This window comes from Amyelois transitella, chromosome 5, assembly GCF_032362555.1.
Source record: "Amyelois transitella isolate CPQ chromosome 5, ilAmyTran1.1, whole genome shotgun sequence".
Taxonomy (NCBI): domain Eukaryota; kingdom Metazoa; phylum Arthropoda; class Insecta; order Lepidoptera; family Pyralidae; genus Amyelois; species Amyelois transitella.
Genome location: NC_083508.1, coordinates 8,155,136 through 8,169,860, shown reverse-complemented (window position 1 = coordinate 8,169,860; position 14,725 = coordinate 8,155,136). Strand labels below are relative to the sequence as shown.

The following is a 14,725-nucleotide window of genomic DNA, read 5'->3' as shown; positions in this document are numbered from 1 at the left end:
AATACCTTTTATTAAGAGCCAACTGTCCGTTTGTCTTTAATCCATAATACGTAACAATGGGAATAAACCTCTAGAAGTAGTTCTTATGTATTTATTTATTAATGATTGCGAGGGAGGGTACAAGGTGCTGACTGTGACTCAAGAGATAAAATGATATAGGTAAGACACCATCATAGCAAGTTTGGTTCTCATCTTGCATTTCCTTAAAGCAACACGGGCTTTCGTCCGAAAACCCACTTTGCTTTTATGTGCAATAAATAATACACATAAAACAGTTACTAACGTGGTTAGGTACTAACAGTTTTACAACCAACTGAAAATTGAGTGCGATGAACATTCTATTCCTATAGTTTAGATAAAATTTGGTGGGTAGGTATTTCTATTATATTACTGCACTTAGTGTGTACATTCACACGAATTTTAGCTTATTTGTAGACCTACCTACCTATTGACTAAAAATTTACATTTATTTAATTTTTAATTTTATTCATATTACTTTCTGATGTACGATTCATTTACAAGATTTGATTACAGCAGAGAAATCGAAGTAATATAATAGAAATACCTACCTACCATATTTTACCTAAACTATAAGAATAGAATGTGCATCGCACTCTATTGAGTGCGATATTAGATACTTAAGGCATGCATGTAATATTATCTAAATACCTTTAGCTATAGGTGTATCGTGTTTGTATGTAGGTGAAGGAAGATTACAATACATATTCATTACAGAAAATCATCAAATTGTCGCAGGGCTATTATTTGCAGCCATTTGCGTAATAACCGTCGCCTCTGTCGGTAATTCTTCAACAGGTAGGTAACTAAACCTGCAATTAACAATTATTCCAATTGGTTAAATTAAATCGAACTAAAATACTATCTATACATACATATATAATATATTTATTTATATATTTTACTTAACTCAAATAAGCAACTGGCAAACACAATTTTTTTTCACTATACTGGCTGGACTTTTTCACAAAAGAAGTATTAAGCATTTCTTATCTGAAGATAGCAAAATATCTTTTATTATGAATGGTTTACAAATAAAATCAACAAATAACCAGGTATTGAATAAAATTACTTGTTTGCGAAATAAACACAATTGTTAAGGAAATAAACAATTATTAGCATATAGAGATACAGCCATGTATCCTGCCTACATAGAGGAATTATGCGCACCACAGCATACGATAACAAGCGAAATGACATCAAAAATGGAAATTATTTTTAATCGCATCCAATTGGCGTGGCATGACGACGTAACCACGGCTAACCACTAGTGCAGGCCTAGCCGAGCGTGGATGTAATGAAACGGTACTAGTACTACCTATAGTGCACACTAAAATAACGGATGGACAGAAATTGTGTAACGTGTGTAGATTTTAACAATACAAGTACGTAGGCCACTCATTAATAACATAGATACTTGATAGAATTTATGTGACTGACCAGATAAAATATACGTTTACTTCAATATGGACCTACGTATATTGATGATAACATAAATTTCAGTTTGCTCTTCCAGACTTTCATGGTAAAACTTTCAGAGTATTTAAGTAACACGGTAAGTACTCCTCGGTTACCAAACAGATGTGTGTTACCTTCACATCTGTTTGGTAACCAAAACAAATCATGATCCAAATGGGTTAGGTTCCTGTGAAAAAGTTGCGGAGGTCAGACGGGAGTGGTTATAACACCTCAATCCAGAATCGTTCATAGTCATAGCCGTAGGTATGTACTGTAAGTATATACTGTGTAAATACGTAATTAAGTCCGTGATGATCATTACCTAGGTACTCTTGATTTATATAATTAACATCAATCTTTCAGGATTTAACTATTTAAGATGATTCTCTAACTTTTCGTTTTGTAGGTATTTCTTATTTGCTTCTTCGTCGTAAAAGGCAACTAAGAAAAAGACTAAACTTGGTAATCTTGTAGGGGATGGGCTAGCATCCTGTCACTATTTGAACCTATAAATTCCATCATTAAGACATGCAGCTCAACGAGGCCTTTCAGTTTTTTCAAAATGGTTGGCTCGGTCTACCCTGTATAGACGTTATTAGATAAATGTATGTAAGAGATGTGTATATATACAAAATATGAGGTATCTATCTGTGCCGTTCTTATTTTGTTGTCATCTTATACCGGCCAGCTTCGGCAGCAGCTAAATGCCAGCACTTGCTGTGTGATCAAGCAGATTCAGGTTATACTTAATGAATGAAGCTTATGATCATGACATGATTTATAGATTAGGACTAAGCCTCCAACTGACTTTGATTATGGTATAATGTTCAATATTTTGCTTCCCGTATAAGTGACTAAATTTATTTTTATTTTTTATTATATTTTTTAATTCTTACCGTTACTCTTACAAATTACCTTACCAAGTTCTGTACTTTGACAAAAAAGCTTATATTTTAGCTAGACCCAAACTCAGGGGTCTTCACTCTACAACCACATAGGTATGTACCGAAGTGCAGATTTATTCTGCAAATTTGCAGAATAAATCTGCACTTCGGTCAGTGTTTACATGGAAGGATGTAAAAGGCTTCTTCGCATCTCCTCCAAGAATCCGAAGAAAGTTGCACGACTGGCATAAGTTATAGGATACTTAACAATTTATAAGAATTATTTTAACTTCATGTTTCTTAATAATTTCGTTGTCGTTATCAATAACGTGTTGGCTTCTGGTTGATTGCAGCAATTTATTCTTATTTTTCTTATTGCTAATATTATCACGTTGTAAGTATTGTTCGTAGAGCTGTAATCGCTTCTGAAATACATACAGCCAACCACTTATAGTAATTTTGCGCATTATGCTGCTATCGAATGTAATTACCCGCATAGTTAAAACAATATGAAATAATAAAAACGAACCGGGTGTAGCGTAGGGTATTTGAATTTCCAACGAATACGCCTCGTTCTTTCTCCATTGAGGCTATATTGCCGGAGTTAGAAAGAGAGGTCGTATAGCGGTCACGAGGTATTTCTGCTCGCCTCGTATCAAATTATTATTTTGATTACGTTTAATTTGCATACGGCGGAGCCTCGCCCGCGGCCACACCGCCCGGCGTCGTAACGACCCCTGTATTTTCTGTAATGTTTTCGCCATTTTCAACAAAATTCCTCACAAATCATATAATTTCAGGCATCATCATGGTTATTACGAAGAAGCGCCTGTAGTCCTCGAACCTCCGTAATGGGTCTGGATGCTCAAATTCTTGATAACTACGAGTAATCAACATAGAGCCTGTCCGGCCGGTTTAATAAAGCGACGTCTTCAATTATTGGTAATATCGGACTTAAACGTTCTTAGGAAGCCGATCGGCGGGTTCGCCGGCTGTGGGCTGCACACCGCTCATTCATTGGGAGGTCACATCAAATGGGTAAAAGCTGCAATTTGCTCTTACAAAGTTATACTGCACAGGACCTAAGAAGCACTGTTTAAAGTAGGGATAGCTCATAAAGCCATAGCCTCTATACAATAGGTACCAGTCTTTTTCATCTTACCATAGAAGTAAGTACCGTTCCTATACATGAAATTTATGATTTAATTTTTGTGCAAATCCCCGAAAAAGTCTTTGACATGGTGTAATTGCAATTATTTCTCTGAACTCCGTTCCGATGTAGGGTAAGGCTTAGGAAAGTTTACAGTTCCAGTAGCTGGGTTTGCTATATAGATGTATCACAAACTTTTATTTAGGAAATAATATAATGTATTAGTAAATAAGTGCATGCAGAGAAGTGCAGCTACCGTGCGGCGCGCGCGCATTGGCGCTGCCCGGCCCAATCGACGGCCGCCGCCACGCCCCCACTCTTTCATCACCACCGCTTAAGGAAATCGCTCTAAAAACTGGGGAAAGCAAATTAAACAATGGAAGAAAGCCGAGGAAACGCTAACGTAGAGATTTAATAAAAACGAACTGAATCTTGATTCATTGAACAACATAGTTGCTTGGTTGATTTTTTCCGGCGCTGTCATGGGAGCAATTCCAAAAATAGGTACCTATAATAAATTATATGACAATTTAGAAAAATTTCAATTCGTTGATAGAATACTGATTCGTAGATAGTATCTTCTTTTGTTAGAGAAAGAGGTTAAGGAACTTGTTTAGCAGGTTATAGGTAAGACCTAGTTACTTATAGGCAATCTACGAAAGACAGTTTTTTTATTTGGTTTCTTAAATGTTCCAGTTAGGTTTTATGAGAATAAATTCAGAAACACCAAAATGAAAACTAAGTAGTAGGTAGATATGGATAGGTAATTACTTTCTTACTTAACTTATGTAATTTTGAAAATCCGCCTTTGAACAAGCTTCAACAACTAGTTATTTGAAATAACAAAATATTTCAATTCCAATCATAACGGCTGACTTTCACCGACAATAATCTCAATAACTTCGAAATCTAAGTGAACGTATCATTCGACAAGGGATCGCTATCGGCTATCGTTCGATTGAGCTTTTCATCGGCTTGATATCCGGGACATTCAGTTAATGACATAATCGAGGCCCCAGGCGTGACGCGGTCCGTTCTCGCTGATAACAGTGATCAGGCCACAGGCGGGAGCGGGGAGCGGAGCGGGCAGCGGGGCGGACCGTCGCAAATTGATTTGTCGCTGGCGGCACTCGCCCTATAAGCGCACCTGACCGGTATTGATGCTAACTACGATATTCCCGTTGGTAAACATGAAGTCTTCGGGTTGGTAACAGTCTCCTTAACATAAGGTTATTGGAGTCAACAAAATATTTTGATTGTGTGCAGACTGCAGGAAATGATGTTATTTTTGTGTAGGAGCAGAGATCCGTTTCGGGTTATTCCAATAACATAAGTAAGTTTGCAGCGAAGAAACCTAACAAGAGAGGTGCGGTCTTGTGGACACAATCAGGACTAGAAGAAGGATGTTGACAAGTTTATAAGCATCTACATCTAACTTAGTAGTAGGTAAGTACCTACAAAATATTCATTTATCTGATAGAAGCCTTCTTCAGAATACTATGATGAAACTGGTCCTAACCAAAATTTATCGAAAGTACAAATACTTACCTATGTAATACAAAGAACAGTTAAGTACCTACTTACTTCACTAAGTATAACTCATTTCTTAGAAAAAAATTGTAGCTTTATTACTTAATACTTAAGTAGGTTCTTATCCTGAAAAGATGAAGAATATGTAGTTATAATACTTACTTATTTTTAGTTATTTACAATATTTTTCCGTGATTGTGTAAATACGAATGAAAATGGCTTAGTAGCCTAGGGTTGCTAGGTGTGCAACGGTTCGCACCGAGTGCATTATGTATTTAAGACTAAAGGGGAATAGGAGTACAAAATCTTTTACAGAAACATTTTAAAAGTAATTAATATTTAATTAGACCTATACGAAGGAAAAACACAGCTATTTTTGCATATACCAGTAGGTACCTTCTGCCTATTGTCGTGCAGAGATTAGTGAAATACAGTATTTACCTAAACTGTATATTTTTTTGTAAGGTTTCCCTATTGCAGGGTCACAAGCGTCATCAGAGGAATAAGCTTTGGTCAGTTTATGATCTGGATTTTGGGTCATAGGTAGACCCTGGACCCGTGCCCAAGAAGGTCTCATTCGACGCCAAGAGGATGATATAAATACCTAATCCTACCTAATCCTAAAAAGTTTCAAACTTAGGTACACCTTTGTCTAAGCTACCCTTTTTATTAAAAATATAGTTTAGTGCATTTGTAAATCATTTATTCAAATGAGTGTCCTAAAACGTTTCAAATTTAGGTACACCTTTGTGTAAGCTACCCTTTTTATTAATAATGGTTTAGTGCCTTTGTAAATCATTTGTTCAAATGAGTGTCACAGGGTGTATCATCTGTCCATGAAGTATGCAAAAGTTCACACTGAATGCATTACGTATAAACACGAGTACTGCATCGGATAATGGAACATAATGGCTTTTGATTTTTCCATGTAGTTTTTCTATTGTCCCAACTGGTGTTTTCTATGCATAATAGGCGAATTGTAGAAGATTATAGAGTGCGTATTTTGCAATGATACCCGTGTTTCCGTGGGACTGAAATGGCGTAGGTATTACTTACAAAAGGCTTTGCTTACTGCGAAGTCTACCGACCTACTATTTTCTTAACAGTAAATTACAAAGGGAATATTCTTGAACGATTTCTGTGCCTGAGTCATTAATGCATTATTACAATTGTCGTTTGGAATTAAAAAGATGTATAAAAATCATTAGGAAGCAAATGTTTCCCTTGTACTTAGTTTAGAGAATTACTAGTTCTTTTGAACAAAATGACCTTATTTATAATGAATAGCTAAAGTATTTTCTGAATTAAATAAATTATGTCGTCGTATAGTTTAAACTTATATAGGTACTTTAGGTATAAGTATTAAGTAGGTGCAGTTAGGTAGGTACTTTGATGATTTAATGAACTGAACTTAGGTACGATTTAATTTTTCCATTACATATTTTAACATTTTTGTCACCACTTACGCTATTATCACAGTTCTTTAAAAACTCTGATAATAGCGTAAGTAACAAAGGTTTCCTGCCTAGTAACTTTACCCTTCGAGACCAAACTAATTAAATACATATAACTTCCAATTGCATTATAATTTCCCAACCAAAGGAAACCTTTAAAATTTAATGGCATGATTTATTAGACTATTTAGAACACAATCAGTCAAATAATAACATAATGACATTGGTGCCATAGATGAGGGTACTTAACCTGTAAATCTTGTGTGTCCCTTTGTTTCATAATAACACGTTACGGATGCCGCATCCACTGAATGCGAGCTAAACTTTATTTTATTACTCCAAATTGACTCAAATTTGACATAGATTGTATCGTAATATTCGTAATCAACATGTTTTTGGAATGAAATGGCTTTTTATTATTCGGGTTTGTCAAATATGAAAAAGCATCTGCCGAAGTATCTATTTTTTAAATAAATATGTTTATAGTCCATAGTACTTTACTACTACCACCTAGGTAGGTACCTACCAAAATGAAGTTAGCTTTATTCACAGATTTGATCATTTATGAGCTGTTTTTTATGACTGAGAAATCACACTCTTGTAACGGAGATAATTAAGAGTCTGATAACAATCTTAATTTTCCTTTCATATTGTGTCTTCCAAGCTATACTTAGGTGTGATGTTTGCAGTTTTCAAAATTTTTTGAATTTTTTTTTTTTGATCTGATATCGCCAGAGTGAATAAAGAAGACTTTTATGGACTCATTTTACTTTGGAAAATAGAAAAAGTGTATAACCGAAAAGTCTACTTGTTTCGGAGGTCAGCTCCGTGTAAAAACCTGACTCACCTAATCCAGAATCGATGGTCAAAGGCATACACCGGGCTCTTCTCCAGCGTGGTGAGCCAAGAGGAAGAAGACTAATAGAGGCTTAGAACTTATAACATTCGAGAAGGATAAATCAGAAAGAAGAAGAAACCGAAAGGGCCTCAGGCTCTGAAACAATCATTTGCTGGCAGTGGGTGCAACATTTTGTGATATTATAAATTAAAAACTTACCTACGATAGTAACTTATTTGCACTTCATATTCAGATAATTCAAATTCATCGAAAATTTTATATGAAGACAGTGTGATTTGAAGCCCGGTAAGGCATGGTTTGGTATAGTACTGCTATTCCCCGCGAGATGGCGTTGCACACGGATGGCGATTATCTTTAATCGAAAAAGATGGCGCCACATATTATCCGAAATTCTTGTTTCGTAATTTAAACTTTTAAGTTTTTATAGTACTTACCTACCTAAGTAGTTAGTACTTACCACGTAATATTATAACACTTAAAAGTTCCTAACTAAGTATCTGTTATGATGATAGGTATTTAGTTATGGGAAACCACTTTATTGCTGATATTGCACAATCAGGAATATCAATTCACATTGCGTGTACAAAATAATATCAATTCAACCCCGTATTGCACAGGTCCTTCTATCAATATGTAATTAATATATCCTGCTCACATGGGCGGGTCCTAACCGTGGCATTTGCGAACAAATGGTATAAACAGGAAAAAATGTGGGTTTTCGTTCCGCCTCCCTTGTCATTTGTATGCAGAAGGAGTATCAGCGGTGCATCACGGCCGCAACGGTCCGCTGACGTAGACCCACCATTATTTCATTAAAACTGACCACATTTTTTATTATATCGCATTCTATGCACGCCTATTTGAAGTTCACTTTTTCAGTTGTTTAAATTTTTAATATTTATAATAAAAAAAGAGCTTTATTTTATTACGTATTAACTGTAAATGTGTTGTGAGGAAAGTCGTATGGGATTAGCAATTTATGATAAACATTTGCTTTATTAAGAAGTTACAACAATTGCAGTGGCCTAAATGACGCCCTCTCGAGAGCTCGATTAATTAGTCTTGAAATGTAGAGTCGCAAAGCGAAAAACACAGAGGTCAAGCCTATACTATTCTTCTTCTTAAATTTAAGAACTAACTCTCATTATAATTAATATAAAGCTTATTCATTTAGATCAAGATTACCCGAAACCACCGAGTTTGAATGAAGAGAGTTATGAATGTGAATGAAGCGAAAGTAGTATGTAGAGATCGTGACAAGTGGAAGAATGTAGTCTCTGCCTACCTTTCCGGGAAAAAGGCGTGCTTTTATGTAAGTAGGTATGTTTATATGTATGTATAAAACTTATTCTCTTCTATTAGGTAATTAAGCAAAAATCGTAGCAATTTTCATTTTATTGATGACACAAAACAGGCGCCCTTTGCTCAATAGGTACGGATAGTTTCTAAATAAAGCCTTTTTTTTTTTTTTTACGTGTGGAAAGACCTTCGTCTACCCGGCCGGCTACGGGAAGCCGGACGGGTTATGTGGGGCTTGAACCCACTAAAACCACACGGTGCCATCGCCTACCGCTTCGTTGTCAGGAGTGTGAGCTGCCCTCGCTCATATTCCTGACGCGGCGGCCGCTTCCACGGCGGCCTCGGCTCGGCCGCTCTCCACGGAGCGGCCAGCGGGGTGACCCGTCGGCCTTCACTTCTACCCGCTAGGGGAGGGCGCGCCTGGCACAAGCGCGCCTTCACCCAGGGCCGTTTCGCCAAGCAGCGGAATCCCGTTTCCGCCGCCCGACCGGCCCTTATTGTGGGGGCAGCAGGGGCAGGGCGTATGCCCGCCTCCTGCGCCCAGTGCGCCGGCGGCGTATGGGGAGGTCGGACGTGTCCTCTCTCACCCTTTCCGCCGCCACTTTGCGGAGCATGACGCTCTCCGCAAAGGTCTGCACTGCTGTCCACGACCTCTCGCTGTCGACCATCTGTCTCACGACAGCCGGCAGAGAAAGGTCGTCCCCCACGACCGCGCGAAGCTCCGCGCGGTCTTGGTCCCAGGCTGGGCAAACCTCCAAGGTGTGCTGGGCGTCCTCGTCAGCACATCCGTCACAGTGGTGGCAGACAGCAGACGGCCCCCGACCGATCAGACACAGATACCCTCCGAAACAACCATGTCCGGAGAGCATCTGGGTCAGACGGTAAGTCAGGCTACCGTGCTGCCTCGCCAACCACTGTCCCAACACCGGACGGACCGCCTCGACGGTTCTACGCCCAGCGGTCGGCTGCTCCAGCCTTTGGGACCACTCTTCAATGGAGCGCTGACACAGCTCATTGCGGCGTCCTGCGATCTCCCTCGGTGCCAACCGGTGACCCTGGGCCACGGCCTCCTCGCGCCAGAAGAACAGCGACGCGAGGGTTTTCGCCTCTAGGTCCCAGGGAATGGAACCGGCCAGCACAGACGCTGCCTCAAAGGAGATCGTGCGATATCCCCTTGCGGCTCTCGTCGCCATCAGCCTCTGTGGCCTCCGCAGGGAGGCGAGGTTTTGGCGAGAGAGCGCATCCGCCCATACGGGGGCCCCGTAAAGGGCTATCGATCGCACGACCCCCATGTACAAGCGTCTGCAGGACGCTTCTGGACCTCCCAGATTCGGCATGAGCCGAGTCAGCGCTCCGGCCGCCGTCGTCACGCGCGGCGCTAATTCCGCGAAGTGGGCGCCGAAGTTCCATCTGCCATCAAGAACGATTCTAAATAAAGCCTAACTTAATGTTTCACATCGACCGGACAATTAGAAGTAATTGCTTCTAAACGTTGAAGTTGTCTTCACAGATTTTGATAAAATTGTTGTCGTTCGGTAGTTGTTGCTAATAGCACGGAAAGTTGTGGCCGAAGGGCGGGCGGGGCGGAGTGCGCACGCCTCTAAAATTGACTAAGTTTTCCTTACCCATTACGGTATTTTTTATTTTTCTCCGAAAGTTACTTCTTTAATAAACGACCTTATTTTTTTCAGTGATTGTTAAGATTTTCACACTAACATAAAATAAATATTACGAATTTCTAAGCGTGACGTCGTGTTTCTGGGCGCTTATTTATACAAAAGTTTGCATGATGTTGGATGAATAAAAAAGTTTTTTTAAAATGGGCACATTTAACTTAGGATCTTTTGCCATACCTATATGGCGATATAAATTTACCATCGTGTCTTGTGGCATTGCAATAACTGCACGCCTGGCTTTGGCTTTATAGATGTTTATTTTGTTTACTCTAGCATTTAAGAAACTCCTGGATGAAGGAATCTGGACAGCGCAGACGTAGGTCCATTAAGTATCTAAATAATAAATGGCAAAGTAAGTACTAATAAAACAAAATAAGCAGCTTAAACTTAATCGTACGAACTGTTCTTTCAGATAGTATTTATGTTTAAATAATGAACCAACTTTGTATGTGCGAATTTCGAAACTCACTGACAATCGGTCGTTTCGGTGCAACAAAGTGCGAGATCGTGTAATACACGATGTTCAATCGTTCCCGCAATAAAACCGTGGACGCGTTTTACTGCTTCCATAAATAATGGTCAATATGTCGAGCGGTATTGTCGATGGTGACAAATTACCCCTCTAGCTTGCCGCTGCATTGTCGGCTACCGAACCATTGAGACTCTTTTGTCATCCTCCTATCCTGTGAGTAACCATAGCTTCTTCAATGTAGTAGAGCGCACCCTATAGCAATAGCCCGTAGGGTGTCAGTGATTCTCATAGGAAAGTTTGTTTAATAATAATAATATAATTTTGGTTAAGTACTAGTTAAGCATAAAGTCGCTTACTTCCTAAAATTCATTAGTTTTCCTGCAGATAAAGTAAGATTGTTACAGGCTAAATAAATAAGTAACTTAGACTTTTAAGTATTGGAAACGAAAACTGTATGCGCGCTCTACGATAAAAGCATTAATAGTCACTCTGTATCTCTACCTACCCACAATGGCTCGTGAATTTGTCGAATGACTTTTGTCAGCTATCATTTTCACTTCTAAACTCAAATGTCGCAAATCGGTTTTATTATGTCTTGTGGGTCGCGGGCGCATCTTTTTTCAATATCTCCGTATGATAAATGAGAATTTTTGTTTTGCATTGTGTCGTGTTTGTAAAGTTGATAATGGAATTTGTTTGGTTTTTGCGTGTTGAATAAGTCGGATCCCTTTTAAGCCAAAAAAGTAGAAAGCAAATAAAATTGATAGCTGTACAAAGAATAGCCTTGTCGTAGGCAATGGAGGCTCAGCTATAAATAAATTTGAACTGGATTTCAGTGTTATTTTTATCATAAAAATGATATTCTAGTCACACAGGATTTTTTAAACTTCTATAAATTCAATAATACATATAAAAGCCATGTATATTTTGAATAATAGCGGTATGGTATCTACTAATATATCATCATCTATCGTACCTAGGTATTGTTAGGTAGTGCAGTTTTCTAAAATTGTTTTGATACCTATAGATACTAAACTGATTCGATGTAACTTGTAGTAAAGATTGAGATAGTATTTCGAGTAGAACATTTTAAAAGAAATACCTACTTACTTCTGATAAATATTTTCTGACAGAGATAAAACAATCTTAATACGGAAAGTAAGACACAATTATGAACGACTATAGTAGACTATTCTTAGATTACAAGAGGGTATTAAGAGTTTTAGCCCATTGTCGGTTATAACTTCAAATATTTTTATTTACTTAGGTTGTCTATATTTGCTAAAGAAGGTGTTAACCGTATCCCCGGCACTCCCTATGCTTCATTCAAACTTATTTGCTTTAAAATCAAACAGCACAATAACATTATTGTGCTTAACAATGGCAAATTACTGTGAAAATGAAATAAAACCCCTCTCATCCCCTACTATTAGGCGATGATGTAGCGATACTCTGCGCGGACGCAACTGCGAAATCTTTTGTGCAGTTACATTTTACACTTCATTATTTTTCTAAGGATAGATCTTATGTATCACATATTAGAGTTTAAAATTAAATTTATATAAACGTGAATTTTATTCTATAGTAAAATATAATCTAAAGTAACCGTGACGAGTGAATAGGGCATAAAAAAACCATAAATCAAAGTCAAAAAGGCATAGAGAATGGGCAGAGTAGCGGTCGCGAGTAGTATTTTGTACCAGCTGGGTCGCGCCGCCGACTGTGACAAAGCTTTATTCAGTTCCCATCAATAATAAGGGTAATTTTCGGCATTTTGTCACATTAGCGATATGTATTGAACTATTGTTGATTGTTATTAGAGAATTAGACGTGTTTTATACATCAATATTTAAACATTGATGTATGAAAATGGTTAATAATTTTATTTTTATAAAGCAGCCGCCGTTTGTATGATATGTTTTATTATGCATATAACATTATCAATATTTGTGAAAAAGAAAAGGCGTCTTTGATATTTATATCTTAGAAATTAATCGTAAGCACATCATATTATACAAACGGCCTCTGTGGCACAGCGGTTGCACGCTTGTCTGTTACACCAGAGGTCCCGGGTTCGAATCCTGGCCAGGGCATGATAAGAAACAAATTGGTTTTTAAGTTCTTTAACTTTTCCTGATTGGTCTGGGTCTTGGATGTTTATCTTACAAAGTGTAATATACCAAAGTACAAAAAAAAAATTACATCGACTTTTTCATGAAGTACAGTAAATTTGGCAGTAAGCACAGCGGCGTAACATTTTCAATCGCCTGCACAATTAAATATTTACACGATAAAGCTGATAATACTTTTTACATAGGAAATAATTTACTTACGATACGAAAATCATCACAATCACAATTGTACTAACTTAGCCATAAATGTAGGGGTTAACTTCTTTAGTAGTAGGTACAAAAATAATGAGCACGTAGGAAGCGAAGCGGAAGGGAAGCGGAGCGCGAACACAACTTTGGCCATGGAAGCTCAAGATTTAGCTTAAAATGCATATATTTCAAGATGTTAAATTAACAAAAAATAAAAGAAATAGTTACATAAGTATTTTAAATTGAGCAAATGTTATTTTAAATTAAGTAAGTACACATTTTGCGGTTAACCAGTGAACGGAATTGGCAAATTCTAAACACTTTATGACTTCATTCCTTCGTGACCGCCGTCTGCGGCGGGTTTTAGCAATGCAGACAACGAAAATTGCGAATAATGATGATTTGCTCGGGTAAATATTTGTGTGTTTGTATATATACCTACATCATGTCTGCCTGTCATGCTGGAAGAGATTTTTTTTAGAAATAAGCATAACATATGCTTATTTTCTTGTTTACCATTCCTGTTGTATACATAGTATACAGTTATGAAGAAAATCTGAAAAGTGTGATTGAAATTTAATTATGCTCTAATACTTAGTACCTAAGTATTCATTAAGTCCGTAAAGGTGCAACCGGGAACACGAAAAGATGAGGGATTGTAAGTACTTATAACCTACCTTTGTAACAATGGTAGGTATTAATTTAAAGAAACAAAGGTTATAACTACAATACCTTCTTTAATGAAGACTTTCTTATACTTATAGAACAATAGTAACAAAGTTATCAAACATGCAGAGATCATAAAAAGTAGAAAGATTTTTCACTCTATCCCTCCGAGCAATAGTCGTGATCATATGCATATCTGTATGTAATATTTTTGAAGACGGCATATTTTTCTAGGGTAGGAATACATTTTCTATATTTATTTGCTGTTTTGTCCATATTACTTACATTGATTCGTGGCCATTTCAATAAATATTAATAAAAAAAAAAAAATATTATCAAAAGGAATAAACAGAAGCTAAAGTCCTTACATACCCGACATATGCGTTTACCAAAACGTCGTCGACGGACGCATTTGCGGTCGACCCGAGCGCCATCTGCCGACACCTAATTACTTCCTTCATTGTACAACTCCTTTATACGGCCACTTTAAAAATACTTTTCACTTCCGACTCTTTTCATCCCCGGTCAAACACCGCTACTACCTTTGTTACAATTTTTTTTAAGATAATTACGAAGAAAGTACGCTACAGTCCGCCACACGAAACCGGGACAGAAAGTTTCACTCCAAGAACCTTTAAATTTAAGTATAAGTAATTAATTTAAATTATTAAGCGAATTCGAATATTAAAGTCATTGCGAAGGAGACTGTATCACGCGGTATTTTTGAGATACCTTGGCTATAATACCTAACTCTGAAATGGCTCGCAATTCTAAAGTTATTTACTTAGCTTCAGGCGATGGCGAGTTTTATCATATGAGTACAATTACATATTTGTTTTAATCACGATTATCACATTTTGTAAAGCAAAGCTGTATCAAGATAAATTATATCAATTGATTACTACATGCCTGCAGTTATCGGTCATAGTAACACTACT

The 14,725-nt window shown here is 37.5% G+C and overlaps 1 protein-coding gene across 1 annotated transcript; it reads right to left on the bottom strand.

Annotated features, from left to right (window-relative positions):
* Positions 1-9,146: 9,146 nt before the first annotated feature.
* Positions 9,147-14,248, bottom strand: LOC132904440 (uncharacterized). Its single transcript, XM_060954848.1, has 2 exons — positions 14,160-14,248; positions 9,147-10,062 (listed from the first exon to the last, which is right to left on the bottom strand). Exons 1-2 carry the CDS (start codon positions 14,246-14,248, stop codon positions 9,147-9,149), a joined length of 1,005 nt encoding a protein of 334 aa, XP_060810831.1.
* Positions 14,249-14,725: the final 477 nt, after the last annotated feature.

Bases quoted from the DNA above. Each gene is read 5' to 3' on its own strand.
- LOC132904440 (XM_060954848.1), bottom strand. From the start codon at position 14,248: ATGAAGGAAGTAATTAGGTGTCGGCAGATGGCGCTCGGGTCGACCGCA. The intron at 10,063-14,159 runs GTATGTAAGGAC...TCTTGATGGCAG, and splicing joins TTGGTAAACGCATATGTCGG to ATGGAACTTCGGCGCCCACT.